Below are 26,754 nucleotides of genomic sequence, written 5' to 3'. Positions count from 1 at the left end.
TTCAACTTCTTCATCTTACAGATGAGGGGTAGAGGTTCCGCAGGAAGGAAGCAATGTGCCTAAGACAAGAGTGACTTGTAGGGCTCTAGTGGTGGAACTGGTTCCGCTGAACCTTACTGTTTCCCACTTGGCCTCCGTGGCCCAACATTCAGGTCCCTCACTGATGTGGGTCTCCTGGCATATTTCTTACCTCCTACCGGCTAGAGCCTGAATGATCTGTCCCTGGTCTACTATGTCTTTGTCTTTGCAGATGTCTCTTCCTTCCTGTATTTAGAATGTCCCTCTCCCTTGCAATTATTAAGTACTCATTCACCCACAACACTAAATAAGTATTTTAAACAAGTTACATTATCCTTGCATAGTCTTAATAAATCCACCAGCTCAGTTCTCTGATTCCCACTTTACCTATGTGGAAATTGAGGCTAAAGAGGATTTGGTAACTTGCCCAAGATCGCTGAATTAGCACGTGGCAGGACCTGGATCCAGCCTGAGCAGTGTGTCCCCAGGACCTGCTGTGAGTCCTTCGTCAAAGTAACTGCGTCGAAGGAACAGCTTATCTTCCTAGTTCCAGGCCAAAGGCTCCCTCTACTCTATCAAATTTCTGCAGTGCTCACCATGCATAAGAGAAAGAGAATTTATCACAAGGTTATCTGTGCTTTTTGGATGCTATTCAACATACTATGAATGTTTATAAAGTAAAATAATAATTCATGAAGTGGCCATAAAAAATATACAACTTGACTTCCTAATTTCTCTTCCAAATGTGATTGGAAATGAACCAGTGCATTCCAAGAAAGTAATAATGTGGAGACTGATCGACAGATGACTGCTGAGACCAGCACAAATCCCAGAGCCGGGATCTGTGTGCTCACTCGCACTGTGTGCTCATGTCTGTGACCCCGAGATGCCAGGTAACCCCTCTGAGCCTCCATGTGTCGTTCGGTAAAATAGACCCAATAATATGTATCTTGGTTGTGGCAGAGACTGTGTACCAAAACCTTTTAAACTTTTAAAGCATTTTTCAAAAATAGTATTCCTTTTCAGCTCCCTTGGAAACTAAATATCAGTACATCAGTTTAAGGCAGAAGTTATTATGCTATACTGCCACCTCCCCACCCCCCACCTCTCCACCGTCCCCACCCCCCCACCACCAAGTGGTAAGGTTTCTTTGACTTCTTTGCAGCAATTTTTACATGTCAATTACTAATAAAACAGAATTGGCCAGCGTATCTTTTACATTTTCTCTGCTGTCTTGGTACATACATACTCAGATCATAAGTTTTCTGAATACTAATTTGGTCAGTTCTGTATTTATTTTCTGATCATGTTAACTGTGCTTAAGGAAGGGGGCTAGATTGTCAAGCACCTGTGTTCAGAACACCCACCATTTCGTGCCATGCTTCTCCATCTGGAATGGCTTTCACTTACCTGGTTGGTTCGTAACAAAACAGAATGGTGCTGCTCATTCTGATTCCAGCTTTTATACCTGTGAAGCTGTTGGCTCTGCTTTCCACCGGGGCTTCCATAAAATGATGAGGTCCATCTGCTTTTCAAATATGGGGGTGAAGATCCACAAGACAAAAGAAATCCTGGAAGCATGGTGGGAAGTTTGACCAAGAGAAAGAATGTTAATGTGAAAAGTCACCCTGAACTTGAAGAATGCCACCTCCTGTGGCAGTGCAGATGTGTTCTCAGTAAGCAGTGCAGACTTGACTGTTTTCTTGGGGGTGGCATGAGGAGGGATGCTCGTGAGCCTCACAAGTGGAAAATATCTAGGACAGTGTGCAGAGAGTAGATGGGTGACCATGTGTAGTTGAGCTGAGAGGTAACGGAGGCGTGGCTGTCAGAGACCTGAGTTCTAGTCCAGACTTAACAGGTAGTAGTCATGTGACCTCAGTCAAGTTATTTGACCTCTTTGAGTCTTAAGTTCTTCATTCATCAATTTAGCAATACTATGTGAAAGTGATTCTGAGGGTTGGATGCGATCACACAACGTAAGCCCATAATGAACACAGTGCTAGAACATGGTAAGTATTTGGTAAGTGTTAGGCTGGAGGCTGAGATGAGTGTGAGGTGGTTCCATTGAACGTTGGATGGTAGCACGGATAATGGGATCACCTACTGCCTTGGCACCCCTCTGACTGCATATGCCTTTACCTAAATTCTTTTCTCAGCAAATTGTTCTCAAATTCTAGAAGCTATTGGCAAAGCCAAGACGAAACATAAGGGCTGTGTTCTGGGAGTCTTGTCAGAGATGAACTAGTCTGAAAATATGTACCAGGTTCTAGCTCACGATGGAGAATAGTGATGATTTTAGAAATAGGGTAAAGCGGAAAATGAGTTTGCCAGAGCAGGTAGACCCACTGAAGATGTAATAGAGCAAAACCACTTTTTTTACATTGTCTATTGTTTTAAGACCCAGCGGGCTAAGTCAATTTGTACATAGAATAAATGGGCCATATTCTACAGAAGGAAATTTTAACTGTGCTAGAAGGGTGAGATGTCAGAGCTGGTGATATGTAGAAAAGGAGACAAGTGAACCGAAACCTCTGTAACTTACTAGATCTTGTGCCTTGGAAGTCAGTTTCCAGTATAGCTCTCAGTAAAGAATATGGATTGTTTATGATGCTTGGCACACTCATCTAAATTCTTAAATTGACTCTTAGAGACAGGTACTTTTTCTTTTTCTTTTTTTAATTGGAGGACAACTGCTTTACGATGTTGTGCTGGTTTCTGCCTTACAAAAGTGTGAATCAGCCATATATGTGCTTATATTCCCCCTGCCCAGTCTCACCCCCATCCCCACTCTGTGATAGGTCATCGCAGAGCACCAAATTGAGCTCCCTGTTATACAGAAGTTTCCCACTAGCTAGCTATTTTATACATGGCAGTGTATATAGGACATGGATACTTTTATCTCCACTTTACAGATGAGAGAAACCAAAGTCGAGTTTGGATTTTTTCTAAATTCCCTGGTTCTAAATCAGGTGCTTGTTCAACTTATGCCACAATGACTGATGGAAATGGGTTAGATATTTTTTGAAAGTCTTTAAGAGAAGCTAGTTAAACATTTGAGGCATCTCAAACTTTCAGTCCCAGGCAAGTAGGTTACGTTATATCACAAAACTGAATCTTTCTAAATTAATTAACTGATAAAGCACGTGCAGCTTATAAGTATCATTGTTCTTTTGAAACTTCACACTTTTTTTTCTAGGATTAACATAGAACAGTAGTTCTCTAACTTGAGCACACATCAGAATCACCTGGAGGACTTGCTTAGTACGATTCAGTAGATCTGGCGTGGTCCGAGGCTTTGCATTTCTAACAGGTTCCCTGGTGCCGTTGATGCATCATTTGGAGGACCACTTACGAGAAAAATACACCGTGTTACTGATCCTTCGGAGGAATAAATAGGAAAATAGTCCTGAAGGGAAATTCCAAGACCACAGATGGAAGCTGAAATTCAAATCATGTTTCCAAACTCAGTAGATTATAGTTAGCCACCCATAACTGAATTTGGAGTGAAAAAAGATTTGTATTATTACTTCATTTCTGGAGAGTGCTTTTGATTGCAAAGGGAAATGAAGAATGAAAAATCACTATGTATGTAAATGTTGAAAATCAGTGGTCATTTAAAAGCAAACTAGGTTTGCAGGTGTTTTTCTCTAAACCACTAAAAACAATATGATTAACTGATGTGTATGGATTTTCTTACAGATTTTTTTTTTCTCTTTTGGTCTCTGTAGGTGGCAAATCTTCCAAAAGACTATATGATAACCCTCAAATATGTCCCCGGGATGGACGTTTTGGTATGTAAACTGTACATTTCTGGGTTTCATTGTGGTAGCTGACAAAAGAAACGGGGTCATTCATATTGAGATAGGAAACTATCTGCCATTTAAGAGTTTGCTAATTGTCAGAATTTGAAGAAGGTATCTTTGGAATTTGACTTGTATATTTATATTTTTTCCTCAGGCACCTGCTAAATTTTGGTTTGGTTTGAACATTTCAGCATGTGTCTCCCCCCCATACTCCCAAAGCGTGGAAGATCACCTTCTTCATAGCTAGCCACTGACTTCTCTTTCTCTTTCAGCCTTCCTCCAAGCAAAGGCTCAAGTGTAAACTTATGTAAATTACTTTCATACCCGAAGAGGTCCTATATAAGTCTCCTATTTAATTTGAGAACACAAAATGTTTTATCTCTGAACTTATTTGCAGTGTGATTGATTCTTTGAAATTTGCAGTAAAAATGTAGCCATGATTGTAGGTACGCTTTTATGACTGTAACCAAGAATTTTCATTGATTTTCTAATGACGTAGTGTTAGTATTAAGTCATGAAGAAATATTTCACATATAGGGACGAATGTAATGACTGTGGACCCATCACATAATGTCAGAGGTTACCATTTTGCAATATTTGTTTCAACTGTATTTTTTAATTGGAGTATAATTGCTTTGCAATGTTGTTTCTGCTGTGCAATGAAGTGAATCAGCCATGCGTATACATATATCCCTTCTCTCTTTGGACTTCTCTCCCACCTACCTCCACCCCACCCATCTAGGTCATCACAGAGCACCAAGCTGAGCTTCTTGTGCTTTTATATATAAGTAGCAGGTTCCCACCAGCTATCTGTTTTATATATGGTAGTGTATATATGTCAATCCTAATCTCCCAATTCATCCTACCCTTTCCCCCATCCCTCTCTTTCCCCTCATGTCTGCAAGTCCAGTCTCTGCCTCTCCCTCTCTATTCTTGCCCTGGAAATAGGTTTCAAATGTACTTTTTAATAGTGAATCATGATAAATTAAAGCCCCGTATATACCTCTCTCCTATACCCGTGAGTACCATTTTTTCTCTTAGGGAGAGCTTATCTCTTAGGAATAAGTATTCTGAGCTGGAGTTTCTCATTCCAATGCATGTTTTCAGGGCTTGACATGAGGGCACCATCCCCTCGGAGTTGTGTTGAGTGTAACCCCACAGTAGCCCTACTCTTTCTTATATTTTGATAGCAAACTCTACATCCATATATATATAATACCATGTTTTGCATATTTTCATATTTTATGTTGATACCATTATAATGCATATATGACTTTACAACTTGCTGATATTTTGCAAAATGCTTTTGACACATAATATGTTCCATGTTGATTCACTTTACTGTATTGTGTTCCTTTGAATTAATTTAAAACCACTTGGGTTACTCTCTGCTCTGCAAATTGACATCTTTCTACAACACCCAAAATGCTTACTACACATTGACCTCTTGCAAGTTGACTTTGAGTCTTTTCTGTGGACACATCCATCCAAATTATTACCTGTTCAAGTGTGTTAATAAGCATGGCACTAAATTGTTGTTGTTCAGTTGCCAAATCGTGTCCAATTCTTTGCAAGCCCATGGACTGTAGCACACCAGGCTTCCTGTCCCTCACCACCTCCCAGAGTTTGCCCATTGAATTGGTGATGCCATCCAACCATCTCATCCTCGGTCACCCTCTTCTCCTTCTGCCTTCAATCTTTCCTAGCATCAGTGTCTTTTCTAATGAGTCAGCTCTACCATCAAGTGGCCAAAGTATTGGAACTTCGACATCAGTCCTTCCAAAGAGTATTCAGAGTTGATTTCTTTTAAGATTGACTGGTTTGATCTCCTTGCAGTCCAAGGGACTCTAAAGAGTCTTCTTCAGCACCACAGTCAAAAGCATCAATTCTTCAGCACTCTTCTTCATTATCCAGCTCTCACATCTATATGTGACTATTGGAAAGACCATGTGAAAATGAAAATCTCGTGGTTTGTCTGACTCTTTGCAACTCCAGGGACTGTAGCCTGCCAGGCTCCTCTGTCCATGGAATTTACCAGGCCAGAATACTGGAGTGGGTAGCTGTTCCCTTCTCGAGGAGATCTTCCCAACCCAGGAATCAAACCAGGGTCTCCTTCATTGCAGGTGGATTCTTTACCAGCTGAGCTACCAGGGAAGCCCTAGACTTCACTATATGGACCTTTGTCAGCAAAGTGATGTCTTTGCTTTTTAACACTCTGTCGAGGTTTGTCATGGCTTTCTAAGAAGCAATCGTCTTCTAATTTCATGACTGCAGACACCATCCACAGTGCTTTTAGAGCCCAAGAAGAGGAAATCTGTCACTGCTTCCACCTCTTCCCTTTCTATTTGCCATGAAGTGATGGGGCTGATGCCATTATCTTAGTTTTTTTTTTTTTTTTAAATATTGAGTTTTAAGCCAGCTTTTTCACTCTCCTCTTTCACCCTCATCAAGAGGCTCTTTAGTTCCTGTTCGCTTTCTGCCATTAGAGTGGTATCATCCACATATCTGAGGTTGTTGGCATTGCTCCTGGCAGTCTTGATTCCAGCTTGTAACTCATCCAGACTGGCAATTCACATGACGTGCTCTGCGTATAAGTTAAATAAGCACATCACTAAGTGCTTGTGCTTAAAATGTCTTCCAAACTTTGTATGGTTGTCATTTCAAGAGCATTCTCTTGAAAGGCATATTTCTTTTCATTAGTCCTTGCTAAAATCTTTACTATCTACTAAATTCCTTAGAACTCCTTAGAACATGTACCTTGTTGTTGAACCATGTACCTCTTTGTTGACCTAGCAAGCCTAGGTCAGTGTCTGTCCTAATAGTAATGTAAATTTTATAGCAGCCTGAACCTTAATTAATCTAATCATCTGCTCACTCAGCAAGTATTTGTTTAGGGAAAACTAGCAACATTCAGAAAATAAAGATCATGGCATCTGGTCGCATCACCTCATGGAAAATAGATGGGGTAACAGTGGAAACAGTGCCAGACTTTATTTTTGGGGGCTCCAAAATCACTGCCGATAGTGATTGCAGCCATGAAATTAAAAGATGCTTTCTCCTTGGAAGGAAAGTTATGACCAACCTAGATAGCATATTCAAAAGCAGAGACATTACTTCACCAACAAAGGTCTGTCTAGTCAAGGCTATGGTTTTTCCTGTGGTCATGTATGGATGTGAGATTTGGACTGTGAAGAAAGCTGAGTGCCAAAGAATTGATGCTTTTGAACTGTGGTGTTGGAGAAGACTCTTGAGAGTCCCTTGGACTGCAAGGAGATCCAACCAGTCCATTCTGAAGGAGATCAGCCCTGGGATTTCTTTGGAAGGGATGATGCTAAAGCTGAAACTCCAGTACTTTGGCCACCTCATGTGAAGAATTGACTCATTGGAAAAGACTCTGATGCTGGGAGGGATTGGGGGCAGGAGGAGAAGGGGACTACAGAGGATGAGATGGCTGGATGGCATCACTGACTTGATGGACGTGAATTTGAGTGAACTCCGGTAGTTGGTGATGGACAGGGAGGCCTGGCGTGCTGCGATTCACGGGGTCGCAAAGAGTCGGACACGACTGAGTGACTGAACTGAACTGATGGAGCGAGCACTTTATGAGACACTTTAAGAAACAAACATCCATCCATCAATTAACCTTACGTTCAAAAACTGGTAATTACGAGGTTGGGTTAGCTGGCCTTTTTATAATGCTTTTCTATTTGAAAAATGACTTCACATTTTTATCTCCCTGGATGGTTAGAAAAATATGCAAGCAGGATGGCTACTGTGATTCTTATTATACAAATGACACCCTGAGCTTTGTAAACCAGAAGCATTTTGACCAAGGTTAAACAATTAGAAAGTGATAGTCTTAAAAAGAAATCCTAGGTCATCTGACTCTTAACCCTTCATGTGGTAATCTATTAATAGCAAGGCAAAGAGTTCTCAGTGAAGCATCTAAGTAATAAAGACATACCCTGTTCCTGACTATAGAAACACTTAGGCTGGGATTGCCAAATTCATTTAAAGAAATCATGCAACTCTTTGAAAAACAATGTGTTAAACTGAAAATAGCAAAATAGATTCTTCTGTGCTGGTGTAATCATAGATTGTGCTGAATCATAAATTTCAGTATTGGCTGGTGCTAACAACAGCTAAACTTATAAAAATTAAACGGATTCATTGCCACCTATTTTTTCCGCCTTGTTTCTGTAATTGAGAAAAGTCCACTATTATTTGGTCTTGGCACACCGTCCTGGCACAATTGGAGGAACTCTGTTCTTGGCTACCGCAGTTGGCAAGAAAAACAAACCCGAACACAGGGGTTCGTATGCTTTGTTTTACCTTCATTTAAAAATGTTAGTTTCTTCTAAGACCAGAGGAGTTTCCCAGTGGAGAGGCTCAGGCTTATTTGTCAGTGGTTGGAGTCCAGGCAGCCTTATCTTTTGTCTTTAAACAATACAGGGTGGAGTGGGAGCCAGAATGGGTAGCAGAAATATTCTCTGGGGCCAAACCAATAAAATTCTGCTGGAGGCACTGGGCAGAAGAAAGCTCTAGAATAGAATACTTTTTGTTTTGTTTTGTTTTAAAAATCAACTAAATACTCCTAAAAAGGGGAGATTACTTTTCTAAGTGCCTTTTTAGAAAATTACCCAGCAGATTGTCTCTCACAAATAGCCGGGTATGATCCACTGGTTGGTATTTAAATCTAACGATAATTACCAATTTTAGTTTAAACTCTTTGAAACTATAATATTGTCAGACTTAGGATTTCCTTTAAATTCTTAGCCTAAAAATCCTAAATGTTTCTTATCCTTTTCATTTACTAGTCATGTAGAAAGAACAGAAATAGAGTTGCTGAATCTGCAGTCATTCTGACCTCTCTAAAATGATATAAACTATGAGTTGCTTGTGGTATTGGCATAATAAAGTTAATCTGCTTTTAGTTAAATTACGTACTTAACCACTTTTTATCTAACTTTTTAGTTGAAATACTTTCGAATTTATAGGTTATAAGAATATTCACCCATATACCTTTTAATACAGGTTCAATTGTTTTTAACACTTTGCTTCATTTGCTTTATAAATTCTTGCTTTCTGTATGCACATATCTAAACCCCTTGAGTAAGTTGTATACAAAATGACTGTTTACCCCTAAATACTTAAGTGTGTGTTTCCTAAGTATTTTCTCTTACATAACCACAGTTGTCCACTTGAATAAATTTAGCAGTAACTAAAATACTTCAATCTGTTGGCTGTATTTCAATGTTACCAAATTTTTCCGGCACGTTTTTCTTCTGGTACAAGATCTAATCTGTTATCAGGATTTGCATTTTGATACTATGTATGATCGGCAGAATAATAGTCCCCCAAAGATGTCTCATGCTGTGACTATATTACCTTTCATGGCAAAGAGTCTTTGCAGGTTTAATTAAGGATCTGAGGATGGATAGGGTATCCTGGGAATATCCAGGTGGACCCAATCTAATAACATAAATCCTTATGAGAGGGAGTTTAGGAACCAGAGAGAAGGTGTTACACCACTGGCTTGGAAGATGAAGGGGCCACAAGCCAAGGAATGTGAGTGATCCCTGAAAGCTAGAAAAGACAGGGAAGGGGATTCTTCTGTAGAGCCTCTAGAGGAAACACCATGTAATCTGTGGTCACTCTGATTTCAGCCTGTTATTGTTGGTCAGTCACTCAGTCCTGTCTGACTCTATGCAACTCCACGGACTGCAGCATGCCAGGCCTCCCTGTTTTTTACCATCTCTCGGAGCTTGCTCAAATCCATGTCCATTGAGTCAGTGACGCCATCCAACCATCTTGTCAGAATACGCATCCCAAGGTGTGATGCTACATTAAGGCATGATGTGTCCTCTGGTTATCACTCCCAGAGGCACAGTGTCCATCTTCTTCCCATGGTGCTGCTTGTTTTAATCTCCTGGTTCAGGTATCCCACTATTCATCTGTATTTACTCAAAGATTACTAAGCAGCAGTCTTTGGGAAGATACCTGAAGACCATATATATTTCTTCATCAAAGTTTCTCTTGTAGATTGATTTTTACATGAAGCACTCTTTACTGTCATGTCAGTTTTTATTTTTTTTTAAGTCAAGGTTAAGCAAAGAAGTCATTGGCAATACATAATGTTATTCTAAAAATATGGATCCCAGCCATCTCCCCTTTGCAGCACCCTTCCTCCCTTCTGGACGATTTCACTTTCTCAACTATTCGTACCTTTTTTTGCTGGTCTGCCCCTCTGGGTCTTCTCACAAATCCCTCACCAGTCAAGGGATTTATTACTTGATATTTCAACTCTTCTTTAAAAGACAGTGGTTCTTCAAAACAAATACACCTGGTCATTTTATCCCTCCTCTTCATATACTTCGAATGGTTGCTTTTAGGAAAAGAAGCTCCTTAAACATGGCCTCCAAGACTCTGGTGATCTGGCACCTTTCCAGATTCTTCTTCAGTCCTGCAGCCTCACATGTTCCCTGCTGCCCCTGTTCCTTTCCTGCAAGTCTTTCTCTGAACCTAGTGTGCTGGTCAATCCTTTTCTTTAGATAACTCCTCTTTCATTTTCTTTTTTATTTCTTCTATGATTTTTCTTAAAAAAAATTTTTTTTTAAATTGAAGTATAGTTGACTATTTCCAGGAGATAGAGGACAGGGAAGCCTGGTGTGCTGCAGTCCATGGGGTCGCAAAGGGTAGAACACGACTTAGCGACTGAACAACGGTAGTTGATTTATAAATGTTGTGTCAGTCTCTGCTATATAGCAAAATGACTCAGTTTTATATATATATATATACACATACATTCTTCAATATGTTTTTCCATTATGGCTAATCGAGAATACTAGATATAGTTCTCTGTGCTATGCAATAGGACCTTGTTGTTTATCCATTCTACATGTAATAATTTGCATCTACCAACCCCATATTCCCTCCCCATTTCCTGGCAACCACAAGTCTGATCACTAGGCCTGTGAGTCTGTTTCTGTTTCGTAGACAGGTTCACTTGTGCTGTATTTTAGATTCCACATATAAGTGATGTCATGATACTTGCCTTTCTCTTTCTGACTTACTTCACTTGGTATGAAGTTCCATCCATGTAGCTGCAAACGGCACTATTTTGCTCTTTTTTATGACTTAGTGGTATTCCGTTGTGTTTATGTACCACATCTTCTTTATCCATTGATGGAGATTTAGGTTGTTTCCCTATTTGGGCTATTGTAAATAGTGCTGCTATGAACATAGGGGTGCATGTATCTTTCTGAATTGTAGTTTTGCCCAGGTATATGCCCAGGAGTGGGATTGCTAAAGATCATACGGTAGCTCGATTTTTAGTTTTCTGAGGAACCTCCATACTGTTTTCTGCAGAGGCTGCAGCAATTTACATTCCCACCAACAGCATAGGAGACTTTCCTTCACTCTGCACCCTCTCTAGCACTTGTTGTTTGTCTGACAAATTCATTTTCAATTTCACTTCTTTAAGGAAGCCTTTACTCTCCTTGAGGAAGCCATACCCTCATATTAGAAACTTCTAATAGTACTCCTCAGAATGGTAGTGCTTTTGTTTATTTGTGCAAGTATTTAGTTGTAATCTTCTATTTACCTATAAACTCCCTGAGGGCAGGAGTTGTGTATTTTGCTCGTCCATCCTCACAGTCCAGTGTATGACTATTGTTGTTCAGTTGCTCAATGGTGTCTGACTCTGCAACTGCATGGACTGCAGCACACCAGGCTTCCCTGTCTGTCACTATCTCCTGGAGTTTGCTCAGACTCATTTCCTTTGAGTCAGTGATGCTATCCAACCATCTAGTCCTCTGTTGTCCCCTTCTCCTCATGTCCTCAATCCTTCCCAGCATCAGGGTCTTTTCTAATGAGTGGGCTTTTAGCATCACATGGCCAAAATATTGGAGCTTCAGCATCAGTCCTTCCAATGAATATTCAGGGTTGATTTCCTTTATGGTTGTCTGATTTGATCTCCTTGCTACCCATGGGACTCTTAAGAATCTTCTCCAGTACCACAGTTTGAAGGCATCATTTCTTCAGTGCTCAGCCTTGTTTATGGTTCAACTCTCACAGCCTTACATGACCACTGGAAAAACCATAGCTTTGACTCTACAGAACTTTGTTGGCAAAGTGATATCTCTGCTTTTTCATATGCTGTCTAGGTTTGTCATAACTTCTCTTCCAAGGAGCAAGCGTCTTTTAATTTTGTGGCTGCAGTCACCATCTGCAGTGATTTCGGCACTCAAGAAAACAAAATCTGCTACTGTTTCCACTATTTCCCCATCTATTTGCCATGAAGTGATGGAACCAGACACCATGATCTTAGTTTTTTGAATGTTGAGTTTTAAGTAATCATTTTCACTCTCCTCTTTCACCTTCATCAGAGGCTCTTTAGTTCCTCTTAGCTTTCCACCGTTAGACTGGTATCATCTGCATATCTGAGGTTGTTGATATTTCTCCTGGCAATCTGGATTCCAACTTTTGAGTCATCCTGCCCTGCATTTCACATCTGCATATAAGTTAAATAAGCAGGGTGACATTACATAGTGTTGACATACTTCTTTCCCAATTTTGAACCAGTCCTTTGTTCCATATTTGGTTCTAACTGTTGTTTCTTGAGCTGCGTTCAGGTTTCTCAGGAGGCAGGTAAGGTGGTCTGGTATTCCCATCTCTTGAAGAATTTTCCACAGTTTTTTGTGATCCACAGAGTCAAAGGCTTTAGCGCAGTCAATGAATCAGATGTTTTTTTTGAATTCTCTTGCTTTTTCTATGTTCCAAGTAGATGTTGGCAATTTACTATCTGGCCCCTCTACCTTTTCTAAATCCAGCTTGTACACCTGGAAGTTCTTAGTTCACATACTGCTGAAGCCTAGCCTGAAGGATTTTAAGCATAATCTTGCTAGCATGTGAAATGAGCACAATTGTATGAACATTCTTTGGCATTGGAATGAAAATTGACCTTTTCTAGCCCTGTGGCCACTGCTGAATGTTCCAGATTTGTAGCATCATCTTTTAGGATTTGAAATAGCTCAGCTAGAATTCCATCACCTCCACTAGCTTTGTTCATAGTAATGCTTCCTAAGACCCACTTGACTTTGCACTCCAGGATATCTGGCTCTAGGTGAGTGACCACACCATCATAGTTATCTGGTTCATTAAGATGTTTTTGTACAATTATTCTGTGTATTCTTGCCACCTTGTCTTAATTTCTTCTCCTTCTTTTAGGTCCTTAACATTTCTGTCCTTTATTTTGCCCATCTTTGCATGAAATATTCCCTTGATATCTCCAACTTTCTTGAAGAGATTTCTAGTTTTCCCTGTTCTGTTGTTTTCCTCTATTTCTTTTTGCATTGTTCAACTTAAGAAGGCTTTCTTGTATCTCCTCACTATTCTCTGGAACTCTGCATTCAGTTGGGTATGTCTTTCCCTTTCTCCTTTGCCTTTCACTTCTTTTCTCAGCTATTTGTAAGGCTTCCTCAGTCATTTTGCCTTCTTGCATTTCTTTTTCTTGGGGATGGTTTTGGTCACCATCTCCTGCACAGTGTTAGGAACCTCCATCCATAGTTCTTCAGGCACTCTATCAGATCTAATCCCATGAATCTATTTGTCACTTTCTCTGTACATGATAAGGGATTTGATTTAGATCATTCCTGAATGAACTAGTGGTTTTCCCTTTCTTCAATTTAAGCCTGGATTTTACAATAAGGAGCTCATGATCTGAGCCATAGTCAGCTCTAGGCCTTATTTTTGCTGACTATATAGAGCTTCTCCATCTTCAGCTGCAAAGAACATAATCCATCTGATTTCAGTATCGATCATCTGGTGATTGTCTACATGTAGAGTCATCTCTTGTATTATTGGAAGAGGGTGTTTGCTATGACCAGTGTGTCCCCTTGGCAAAATTCTGTTAGCATTTGCCCTGCTTCTTTTGTACTCAATGTATGAAAAGCACTTATGTGCTGAGAGTGAAGATGGAAGGAAGGAGGGAAGTTGTCTCACAGGTAATCCCCTGTAATTTCCCTGAGGTACCAATTGAATAGAATCTGTAAGATTATGATGATGTGGTGAATGACTGTAACTTATCACAAAGTATTTGCACCTCAGTGTTTTACCCATCTTCTTTTAGATATGTATGCATTTCGTAAAAAGGTTTAGGTCTAAAAGCAATATCATTCTATTTTGAGGAATCATGATTTCCATAAGCCTTCTGTTATGCTACTACTTTAAATTGAGTCATTTCCTTAATCAAGAACTTTCTCATTGTTCTCAGTGATTGAAGGCTGAAAGCCAGATTCCTGAGTCTGATGTTCATAAGCTTCCATAATAACCTTCTTGCCCCATGCCAACCACCTCACCTTAATGCCCATTATTTTACAACACAAATTCGTCACCCAGTCAGGTGAGTCCCACCCTCCTAGAATCACCTTGAAGTGAAAGTGTTAGTTGCTCATTCTTGTCCGACTGTTTGTAACCCTATTAGCCCGCCAGGCTCCTCTGTCCATGGAATTCTCCAGGTAAGCATACTGGAGTGGGTTGCCATTCTCTTCTATTCTCAATTCCAAGACTGCTTGATATAGCTTCCCTTTGCTAGGAATATTCTTTCCTCTCCCACCCACTCATCCAAATTCTATCCACAGAATTATGCAGTATCCTGGGACTGAATGCATCTTAGAGGTCATCATCTCCAAGGTCAGCTTAAGATCCCTGTTTCTCATAAGACCATTTCCTACTGTCCCAGACCACACTCTCTTCCCTGTATCATTGGCCAGTAAAAACTGACAGCACCCCTAATCTGTGCTTGTGTGGGACAAAGTGATGAGCAATACTGATGTGGTATCTGTTCTGTGGACCTTATCTGTTACTTTATTATCTCTGAATTTCTATAGAATTTGTCTTAAAACTAATCATTTTGGGTAATTGATCATATATTGCTAACAAAGCTATTTAAAATTGTATGTGTTATGGATCTGTCTCATAGTATTGTTGTGAGAAATGATTAAGATGTGAAAAACCCAAGATATAGTGTACATGCAATAATTGTTCTATGTCCTTACGATTATTTTGTTGTTATATTTTCTCTTTTTACTGTATTTATCTAAAGATTAGGCATCAACCCTTTTACCCTGTTGTATTTCCTTACCATTTGAGCAGGTAGTAGCTACGCAAAAGCTGCTGCTGCTGCTAAGTTGCTTCAGTCATATCTGACTCTGTGCAACCCCAGAGACAGCAGCCCACCAGGCTCCCCTATCCCTGGGATTCTCCAGGCAAGAACACTGGAGTGGGTTGCCATTTTCTTCTCCAGTGCATGAAGGTGAAAAGTGGAAGTGAAGTTGGTCAGTCATGTCCGACTCTTAGCGACCCCATGGACTACAGCCCACCAGGCTCCTTTATCCATGGGATTTTCCAGGCAAGAGTATTGGAGTGGGATGCCATTCCCTTCTCCAACTCAAAAGCTACTTACCATTAAACATTTAACTGCTGGCCAAAAAATGTCTGATTTACAAATCTTGAAGGAGCCTACCTTATTTGTTTAGATTCCTTTGGTTCTTGCTAACAGTAATGAACTCAAGCTTCACCAAAAAAAAAAAAAAAAAAAAAAAGTCCCATTACTGTAAGGATACTGAAGAATAGCATTTCAAGTCAAGGGGAGGGATGCAGCCAGGCCTCATAAAGGGACTCGAACCAGGACTGGAAAGCCTCCAAGTTTTCCTTTCTGCTTCTCTGCATCTCTGCTTCATTCTGTTTCACCGGTGCAGAATTTTTTGTGTGTTTTCAGTCACCTGATGGCATAATAGCTGCCCCAGAGCTCCCACACTTATATATTACAGTTTGACCCTGCTCAGAGACTAGTTATCAGTTCTTATCACTACTACCTTTTGCGGGGAGGGACTTTCCAATTGACCCATTTGTCTCAGGATGAGACCCAATTGACCCACGTTGTCCAGTCAACTGTGGCTGCTGGGCAAGGCCATTGTTTGTAATTGTGGATCCCAAGGCTCCACCCCTATGATTTGAAATGCTTCCTATAGAAATGGAAGTCAGTCAGGTAGACACTGTACTTGTCTACTAGCTCTTATATAATATTTCTTTCAAAGGAATAAGTATAAAATGTTAGGTAAATGAATAAAACGTAACATTAAAAACTATTTTTTAGGTGGCTCTTTCCCTGGTGGCTCAGAGGATAAAGCATCTGCCTGCAGTGCAGGAGACCCGGGTTCGATCCCTGGGTTGGGAAGATCCCCTGGAGAAGGAAATGGCAACCCACTCCAGTATTCTTGCCTGGAGAATCCCATGGACAGAGGAGCCTGGCGGGCTACAGTCCATGGGGTTGCAAAGAGTCAGACAAGAATGAGCAACCTCACTTTCACTTTCACTTTGTATACTCAAACTACAGGGCCCATCTTAATAAGTAAGTGATTACATTAAGTTACTTTCAGAACATCTAGACCGTTACTACCTGAAAAAAACAGCATAGAAGCCACATGTTGTTAAGTTGCTCAGTTGTGTCTGACTCTTGCGACCCTATGGACTATAGCCCACCAGGCTCCTTTGTCCATGGGATTTTCCAAACATGAACTGGAGTGGATTGCCATTTCCTCCTCTAAGGGATGTTCCTGACCCAAGGATCAAATCCGTGTCAGCTGAGATCTTGGCAGGCAGATTCTTTACCACAGAGCCACCTGGGAAGCCCAGAAGCCACATATGTAATGTTAAATTGTCCAGTAGCTGCATTGAAAAAAAAAGAGGAACATGAAAAATTGTAATAAAGTTTATTAGTCTAATATATTCAAAATATTATCACTGTACCTTGTAAACTGTATAAAATTATCAACATATTTTAATTTTTAATATTTATTCAGAATCCACTGTATTTCATATCTACAGTACACTCCAGTTCAAATACTAAATTTTCATCAGAAATATTTACTCATTTAGATTTTTATAAAATTGACAATTGAAAACACAGATTCACATACCTAAGCTTTTCCGAAGATTCTTAAAAGTGTTCCAGTCACCAAATTGTGTAATGATTTTCTAACTTTCAACATGTTGAATTAGGTAAGCAAACTTAATATTTTAGTTTCTCAGTCATACTGGCCACATTTTGAGTGATGAGTAGCTGAAGGTGGCTAATGGTCCCTCTATTGGCTCACACAGATTAGACAGATATTTTAGAGACAGAGAAAGTGATGCTCTGAATAGATTAAGTGACTTGCCTAAAATCACAAAGTGTGCTAACAGAGTTAGGGCTAGACTCAGCCCCTAGTTCATCAGGGCTGCCCTCATCTCCCATGTTCTGCTTGGTGCTATTTTGTATCTGGCTCAGAGGCCATTTATAGGCCTGCCTGGGGAAACCACATGTATTTATAGTGTTTGGACTGATTACCATCTTAATCAGATTGAGGTTTCTACTCGCTTTAATTAAAGCGAGAAAATGCAGTTAGATGTCTGCAGTGAACACTGAAGACCCAAATTAATTGTTTAGAGAGAGGACTAAAATAAATCATGACAAAACCCAGCTCAAAAAAGGACTTAAGATTTTGGAGACTCTACAGCAGTAACTTGAGCACACAATATTTTACGAAGTGTTTTTATAGGAATGTTTTAAATCTGCCTGCCCATGAAATGTTCGAGATTGGCAAGGAGTGTCTGCTTTCCAGTCCTAAGAGTAAAAACCAGAAGGAGTAAGGAAAGTCCATTAAAGTCAATTGGTGGTGATGGTTTAGTCGCTAAGTTGTGTCCAACTCTTGTGAGCCCATGGTCTGTAGCCCACCCAGGCTCCTTTGCCCATGGGATTTCCCAGGCAAGAATAGTAAAGTGGGTTGCTATTCCCTTCTCCAGGGGATCTTCCTGACCTAAGGATCCAACCTTGATCTCCTGCATTGCGGGTGGATTCTTTACCGGCTGAGCCACCAGGGAAGCCCGCTAATAGCAATTAGCGTTTGCTATTTGGTTGCAACAGTTACTGGAAGAAATCTGGTTCCTATAATACAGTTCTGGATTCATTGAAATGAGACAGAGCCATTTCTAATTCCTAAGTAATCTCTTCACTGAGTTTAAGGACCAGTGTGTCTCGTCCGGAAGTGGGACCACATGAGTCATGGAGAGCCCAGCAGAAGAAAGTGCTGCAGCTGTATGTGTTTTGACTGTATTTACTGATAAAAGAACCAGGCAAGTGCTTGGGAGTCTTGATTTCTGGCATTTGTTTTAAATTTGTTGTGTAACCTTGGTGAACCACTTCACTGCTCAAGACCTTCCTTGATTTTCCCGTTTATGAAATTGGTGGGACGGGACCAGATGGTCCTTTAGCATTTCTTCCAGATCTAAACCGTTGTGATTCTAGCGGCACAGTGCTAGATTCTTTTTGACTGACCAGCCAGGAGGTAAATGCTGGAAGCACAAGAGGAAAGAAAGGGGTGCTTTGTGCCTGTGGGCATTCATACTTCTAATTCTGGCAAGATTGAAGGTTGACACACATTAAAGAAAGCAAAACAGAAACAATCAAACTGGGCGGTAATGCTGGTAATTAGATTAGTTGGATTAGAAGATGCGGTAGAAGACTCATTGTGAATATTCCTCAGAAGCCTCATAGTTTATGAGCCAGGGCTTTGCTCCCTCAGAATCTCTAATGGATGTTTTACGCCAGCTCCTTTGTGGAGAATTCCTCACGGTGCACATACCTCCATGAGGCTTCCTGACGAAGCAGACACATCTCTCTCAAAGAACAGTTACTAAATGGAAAAGTACTGCCAAGTACCTCCGTGAAGAAACATTAGTGTGTGTTTTTTCCACTTTCAGATTCTAGTTCCAAAGGCTTCTGGACTGCTCTTGGAGACTCTTCATCTAAGACTGATGCAGAATCCTGTGTCAAATGTTTTCAGCTAATAAACCAGCACAGTTTCTTAAATGAAGCAGGGGATGGAGAGAAGAAGGCAGGCCAGATTTAGCAAGTCTCTCGGATGTTTTTATTTCAGCCATGTTCTCAAATTTACCAGTTCTAGATCTGCAGAGATATTATATCACACATCCTGTGAAATCCACGTATCATCTAATTTATATTTGTGTGAATGTGTGAGTTTTCATTGTTGGTTTTTGGAAGTAGTCATATTCTTAATTATGTTTAGAATGCTTTCAATCGTAGTTTGTTTTTTTTTTAATCTTATTATTAATTTGGTGCTTATGGTACTTTTAAAATCCTTAGGAAGTTCATAGTTTTTACCCAGATCTTTTGTGTTGGTGGCATGTGAGCAGGTCAAGGACATAGATTCAATGTCATCGATTCAGTTAGCATTCTAGAATGACACATGTTATATATCATTTATATATACACACACAAATATGAATGAAAGCATATGTTGCTCCAATAATCCTAAATAGAGCTGTTATAATTGATCCAGAAAATGTAACAGGCTACCAAAAAAGAAGGTAAGAAATTAAGAGTATGAAGTTAAGGAAAATCCAGACAAGTTTTCCCTTTCAAAGCAAAAAACTATATTTCTTTTTGTGTGTATATGAGTGAATAAAACATTACATTATATGTACTTCAGGAATTTGAAACATACTCTTTACATCACCTCTTTGATGTCCTGTCTGACTCTATCAACTTTACTGATCTTTCACATTCTTCTAGTGAAAGAGAACATTATTTATATCTTCTATTCTTCTAATATATATTGTGAGTTAATAGTTGTGCAATTTAAAACTATTTGTTTAAAATGGTCTCTGAAAGATGAATAATGCCTGTTTATTAAGGTAAAGGAAAAACTTAAATTTGTGAATTGCACACTTAATTATCTATTTCCTAATCATAATAATCTTGTAAGAGTTGAAAAACAGACTTCATATCATCTCACAAATGAAATATTTAGGTCACTGTGTTTTGCTGTCTACAAATCATTGACTAGATTTAATTAAAAAGAAAATGCGAAACTGCTTGGTGTTCTAGTCAAGGCTGGTTTCCTTTCTTGTAGGCAGACAAGTTAAAACTGGCTGATATTTAATATTGTTTACCTCAGTTTTATCTTTCCTAAATTCAGTAAACTTTAAAAGCTAAAATATAGCTGTTTAAACAGATTAGTGAAAAGGAATAGCTTTGAATTGATTATATAGTCTTTCGAAGAAAATTATGCAAGAATGTATAATAAATGAAATACAGTTAAAGGTGTTTAGAAATATACTTTTCAGCAGTGTAGTCTCAATGTTTATGTCAAATATTAATGAATTTTTCATAACCTTAAAGGGGCAGGTATTGGGCTAGGATTCGATTATGGGATTTCCATGATTTAACAGTAAGAAATTACAGGTTTAGGGTTGAAAATGTTTCTGGGAAAAGTTGATTGCTTGGACTGTTGATGAGGTATGTGAAAACAAGGGTGGGTGGCCATGGGGCGAGTAGTCATAGCTAAATAAGAACTTGAATGAGGAATGTAAACATAGAGTTCAGTTGAAGATAGAGATAAACAGAAGTGACAGTGAGCACCCCAGAGTTCCCCATTTAAAACTAAGAAACATGTAAACAAGCTCCTTTCTGCTTTAACCACAAAAAAGCAACAAACAAACAAAAAACCAAAAAGAAAAAACAACCTGTTCATTTAATGCGAAGACCACAGTACCTTAATTCAGAATAGGGGAATTTGGTTTTGGTTCCTACACGTCAGAGGATCAGAGAGGACAGGCGAGCTTATTCATAAAGTGGAGCAAGGACAGAGTTTGAAAAGATTAGTACATGAGCTGTACTTGCCATGGAAAAATTTGCACAATTTCAGTGGGATGAACTAACTGGTGAAGGCTATTCTACCATATAAATACTACTAAAGTGGTATTTACAGAATGTGCTGTTTTCCATATCCTAGGAAATCTGCCCCTTGCTGATAGGGATGACTATCTAAAGGGAATTATTGCTGTCTAAAGGGAGGGAAACTTGTGTGAGCAATCAGCCTCCAAAGAAAGGCTGACAGCTTGTAAAGGGACTTGTTAATGATGCAAATATGAACTTGCATGTGCTTAAGATAAGCACTGATTTTATAAAACAAAGAGTTCATTCTCAGCATATTTTGGAAACACTTAGTCTTTGAGAGCTTGGTTGGTGAGTCCAGTGAAATGGCCAATTGAACTAATTCCCACTAGGAGTTTGTTTATTCTGCTTATCTGAAGCCAGAGCCAACACTCCCTAAAAGTTTTGAATGGCATTTAATGCTTCCAGAAATTGCAGTGTACCTATCTGTAGAGAAACCAGTTTCCCTTTGACTGGGTCATATTTATTAAAATTGTTCTATGAAATAAATATAAAATGGCTCTCGTATAATTTAGAAAACATGAATTACATGACTTTCCCCCACAGAGATATTCTGCTGGTAAGTAGAAAAATAAACTATAGTGGGTTTTATTCATTTTACATGGTATCGGTTACCCTCTCTGATAATGTATTTTTATCACAATAGAAATAATTTAAAATTATGTGAGATCTTAATAAGCCAAGACCATTTTACCTTTGTCTAATATCTATCTTATTTTTTTCATTATAACATTTTAACAGTTAAAAATATAAATCAGAACCTAGACTTCAAAGTTCTTTATAAGAGAAAAGAGAATATTACAATATACAAAGTATGTAAATTTCCAATTATTTTAAGTGGTGTCACATTTAATTTCTAAAAATGTTATGATTCATTCTAATATGCTAAGAAGTTTTCCCTAATAATCTAAACCTTTATTTATCTGCAAATGTATAAGAGGGGTTGGCAAACTACACTCTGTAGACCAGATCCAGTATGTTGCTGATATTACATGTACAGCCAGCTGAGTTTGTCTTTTTACAGATGAACATTTACAGTCTACTTGATAATAGAGAATGCTTTTAACCCTAAGTGAACAAAAATGTTGACCCAATAAAGAATTCCATTCTTCTTATTGCTAAACCTGCGTTACAAAAGAAGCTAAATTATTAATTATGCAAAAGAAATTATATCTAATTATAATCATTACTTTTTAAATGGTAATAAGAATGGGTAGAAATTCATTTTCTCTTGTATAACTGGACCTACACAATATTCTTGATTTTTGCCTCTTGGCCTACAAAGCTTGAAAATATTTGCCATCTAGCCCTTTCCAGAAAATGTTGGGACCCCTGTTATGTAGTATTTTTTCTCACTTCTGTTTTTCACTTCTATATCAGTTAAGCAATCAGTTTCTGAGCAACACCCATATGCCAGACACTATTCTAGGTCTCAGGAACACCAGAGGAAACACAATTTTATAAAAATCCTACCCTCATGAAACTTACATTCAAATTATGTACCTCATCGCCTCAAAACTGCCTTACTTCCATTATTCCCTTTCTACAGAGGGGCAAAATGAGGTTCAGAGAATTTATATAGCTTGTTGGGATTCTCTCAGCCAGAATTGAACCCAGTTTTGCTTGATTCCAAGGCTTGGGCTTCTAACCAGTGGACGGGGCTGGCTTCATGAGTGGGGCTCCACACTTGGCTTCATGCTCTGCTGTCACCGTCATGAAACGCTTCATCGTTTTTTGAACACGTTTTGAACAGTAAATACATTTCCATTTTGCTATTAGCCCCCCAAATTATGTAGCTGGTCCTGCCACTAAAGCCAAAGTGCTTCTCTCCCAGACCATATTCTGCCAGGGCTTTTTTTTTTTTTTAAACACCCACAGAAACTCAGCTATGTAGAAGCTTTGAAATCTATCAAGATCTTGAGAAAAATAAGCTATTATTGATCCTCTGATTCATATTCTAGTTCCCCAAAAGACTGGAAGTTCCTTGAAGAACATAGGAACCTTTCCCACTATAACTTTTAAAAAAAATTTCTCTAGGTTAAATTCCTTTCAGAATACAGTAAGTAAGAAATAAATGTGCTTCCATAGAATTAAATTTTGCAGTATCTGAACCTTGTCAAGGGCTCTGTCTTAATTTCATCTCCATGGAAGGGCAAAATCTTTACCATCAACAATGTCTTCTGATCTTTATGCATTTGGAAATTTTGAAACAGCTGTGAGATATGACTTAAACAAAACCTAAGAATGAACCTGTTCTAATATAAGGAAATCTTTTGTCCAGTAATCAGTGACTGTACTTAAAACAGGTGCTTTGTCTTTTCTTTTAATTTCTTACAGCCTAGTCATTGTTGGATAAGCGAGATGGTGGAACAACTGTCAGTCAGCTTGACTGATCTTCTGGACAAGTTTTCAAATATTTCTGAAGGCTTGAGCAATTACTCTATCATAGACAAACTTGTGAAAATAGTTGATGATCTTGTGGAGTGCATGGAAGAACACTCATTTGAGGTAACTTTGTATTGGGACTGCCTTTTATTACTCAACTCTGTCACCTATGACTGATTAGTGGTGGCAGGGGTGGAGATGTGTTTGTGAGATTTTTAATTTATAAATTTGTAATTAACTTTTGAAGATGAGCACAGAAAATAAATGTTTGTAGTTATATCACAACTGACATGTATATTAAGACAATTAAATGTTGTCACTTAATATAAAAATAAATGTCTTCACCATACACTTATAAAAACAACCCTGACTTTATCTTGTGGATAAGGTTCTCATAGCCTTCCTATGAGGTTACCAATGTTCATTTACCTTTAAATGGAAAATTGCCTATAATGAACACTTGACCTCTCATCTATAGTAATAACATCGCAACAAAGCAGTGCATTTTGATGTCTTTGGGTCATTTGATGATTAGTTGTCACTTTGGAGTATGGGTATGGCAGTGCTTTGGGTTCAAAGCATATGAAAGAAGCAGTGTACCCACTAGAGATTAGAGATGCAGTGTACCCACTAGAGATTAGAGATGCTGGAGGTCAAATCCTGGCTTTGTTCAGTAATAGTTTTGCTCACCTTCTTTACACATAAAATGGGGACAAAGAAGAGTCGATATTACATGATTAATGATGAATTTTTATTCATCATTATGAAGGAATTTTTATCATTCAAATTTGGCAAAGTAAAATGTTAACAGTTTTTTAAAATCTTATAACACTATGTCTATCTAGTAAATGACCTCTTGGGACACCTGTTTTGGCATAGAGTTCACAAGCCAAGGTTTAACCTACAGGCCTTCTTGAAGTTCAAACCTAAGGCTTTAACCATGATGCTCTATGCTAAGTCACTTCAGTCATGTCCGATTCTGTGCGACCCCATAGATGGCAGCCCACCAGGCTCCCCTGTCCCTGGGATTCTCCAGGCAAGAACACTGGAGTGGATTGCCATTTCCTTCTCCAATGCATGAAAGTGAAAAGTGTGAAGTCACTCAGTTGTGTCCGACCTCAGCGACCCCATGGACTGCAGCCTTCCAGGCTCCTCCGTCCATGGGATTTTCCAGGCAAGAGAACTGGAGTGGAGTGCCATTGCCTTCTCCGGTGATTCTCTATAGTAATAGTCAAATACTCTGTCTCCATTCAAATTCCAGTCACTCTCTAAGACCCAACCTCCATCACATTTGTGCTCTCCAATCTTAAAATTCTCTTAATGCCAGTCACCTAATCACTATAATTCATCATTTCTACTGTTTTACTTTCTAATTTCCCAATCAGAATGTATCTTATAATCAATGACATCTTAGAGTTAGCATCCCTTTTTATCATATCAGTATGAATGATATGCTAATGGCAATGATAAGGAGAGGTCACAAAAAGTAGAGTATACCAGACAAGGTGTCATGAAGAAAATAAGATATGCCCTAGGGCCTGAAAGATGAATTAATTGGTCAATAAATGGCAATTTATCTAGAAGAGCATTCCAGATACCAAAAAGTATAAATTTACTAACCATGGCACTTTGGCTAGAACCCAAGAGATTCATACTAGGGGGTATCTCTCAGTTGTTTCAGAGGTTAACATATATAAAACACTTAGAGTAGTACATAGTAAGTGGTACATAGGTATTAACTCTAATTATTATTACTTGCTTTTATTTATAGATAACTATGTTTGAGAAGATCCCCTTGAGAAGGGAAAGGCTACCCACTCCAGTATTCTGTCCTGGAGAATTCCATGGACTGTATAGTCCATGGGGTCACAAAGACACGACTGAGCACCTTTCACTTTTCATATATTTATGAATTCCTAAAATATAGCTTTGACTTGTTTGGGGATTTTATAGAAAATCATACTCTTTTTATGCTTTCAAGACTTGCTTCTTTCACTCCACATTATGTTTATAAGATATCCACATTGATTATTAAAGCTGTAGTTTTTTTTTTTTTTTTTTTTTTTTTTTTTATATACTATGAGAGTGCTGGTTGCTCAGTCGTGTCTGACTCTTTACGACCCCATGGACTGTAGCCCGCCAGGCTCCTATGACCATGGAATTCTGGATTCAGAATACTGGAATGGGTAGCCATTCCCTTCTCCAGGGGATCTTCCAGAACCAGGGATTGAACTCAGGCCTCCCACACTGCAGACAGATTCTTTACCATCAGAGCCCCCAGGGAAGCCCCGCTTTGAGAGTAAATGTGCCATGAAAAATCAGGGACATCTTCTTAGAAAAGGTGACTCTTCAGTTGAGTTTACAGAGAGAATCCAAGTTGCCTAGAAAGATGAAGCAGCAAGGAGCCACAGGCAAAGACAGGAGCAGAGGTGCAGAGAATGAAAAGGGTGGGATGTATGGGGATATTTGTGATTCCATATGCTCAGATGCCAAGTGAGTGTGGAAGATGGTTGTAGGGGAGGTGAACAAGGGCACAGAGGCCAATTAGGGTGGACTTAAATCCCTACTGGCAAATCAGGAAGGGAAATTATATATATGCATATAGGGAGACTGTAAATGCTTAAAATAAACTCATTGAGGTAATTCCCCAGTGGGTTAATGGTTAAGATCCTGTGCGTTCACTGCCAAGGGCCCAGGTTCAATGCCTGGTCAGGTGACTAAAATGCCACAGCTTCTGCTGCTGCTGCCAAGTCGCTTCAGTGTGTCAGACTCTGCGACCTCATACACGGCAGCCCACCAGGCTCCTTTGTCCCTGGGATTCTCCAGGCAAGAACGCTGGAGTGGGCTGCCGTTTCCTTCTCCATTGCATGAAAGTGAAAAGCGAAAGTGAAGTCACTCAGTCATGCCCGACTGTTAGCGACCTCATGGACTGCAGCCTACCAGGCTCCTCCGTCCATGGGATTTTTCCAGACAAGAGTACTGGAGTGGAGTGCCATTGCCTTCTCCTGTGCAGTGCAGCCAAATAATAAAAACAAAAAATAAATTCATTGATGTAGAATGTAACTTCTCTGAGGACATAGCATCCGGTGTATATCTCTAAATTCACAGCATATTATAATTGTCTCCCCAACAAGAGTGTGAGCTCTCCGCAGAAAAAGACTCTCTTGTTCAGGTTTTTTTTTTTTTTTTAAATATAAATTTATTTATTTTAATTGGAGGCTAATTACTTACTTGTTTAGGTTTATAACACGGTACCTGGTGCAGAAGTGTCTGTCACAGAGAATGATTTTTTAATTGCATGAACGGAGAATGAAGCAATGCCTGAGTTCTAATCCCAAATCTGCCTCTTACTCAAGACATGCTTTTAACAAATCAGTCTCCTCTAAATCTGAATTTCCTCATCCATTTTTCCTAACTGTATCCCAGGGAGAGATGCTCTATGCAAAATAACAAAACAGAGAGTGGAGAATACTGAGAAATCTTCAGGCTATATTCTGCTCTTAAAAGCAAAATGCACATTTCTAGAACAAATCAGTAGGGACTTCCCTGGTGGTCCAGTGGTTAAGATTTTACCTTCCAATCTAGGGCATGCCAGTTCAATCCCTGGTTAGGGAGCTGAGACCCCACATGCCTCTCAGTCAAAAAATGTAAAACAGGAAAAATATTTCAACAAATTCAATAAAAACTTTAAAAATGGTCCACATTAAAAAAAAAAAAAAGAAGTCCAGGAGTGAGGAAATCAGTGTGACT

At 39.2% G+C, this 26,754-nt stretch overlaps 1 protein-coding gene across 6 annotated transcripts in view; it reads left to right on the top strand.

Annotated features, from left to right (window-relative positions):
- KITLG (KIT ligand) overlaps positions 1-26,754 on the top strand; it is a 106,803-nt gene that overhangs the window by 54,012 nt on the left and 26,037 nt on the right. For all 6 annotated transcript variants that reach the window (XM_012159735.4, XM_012159714.4, XM_012159722.5 and 3 more), the window contains 2 exon segments: positions 3,747-3,809; positions 22,957-23,127. In XM_012159735.4, coding sequence (XP_012015125.2) covers positions 3,747-3,809; positions 22,957-23,127 — 234 coding nt within the window.

The sequence above is a fragment of the Ovis aries genome, chromosome 3 (genome assembly GCF_016772045.2).
Source record: "Ovis aries strain OAR_USU_Benz2616 breed Rambouillet chromosome 3, ARS-UI_Ramb_v3.0, whole genome shotgun sequence".
NCBI classification, from domain to species: domain Eukaryota; kingdom Metazoa; phylum Chordata; class Mammalia; order Artiodactyla; family Bovidae; genus Ovis; species Ovis aries.
Note: the sequence above shows the minus strand (reverse complement) of the source record. Positions and strands in the feature narration are given on the sequence as shown.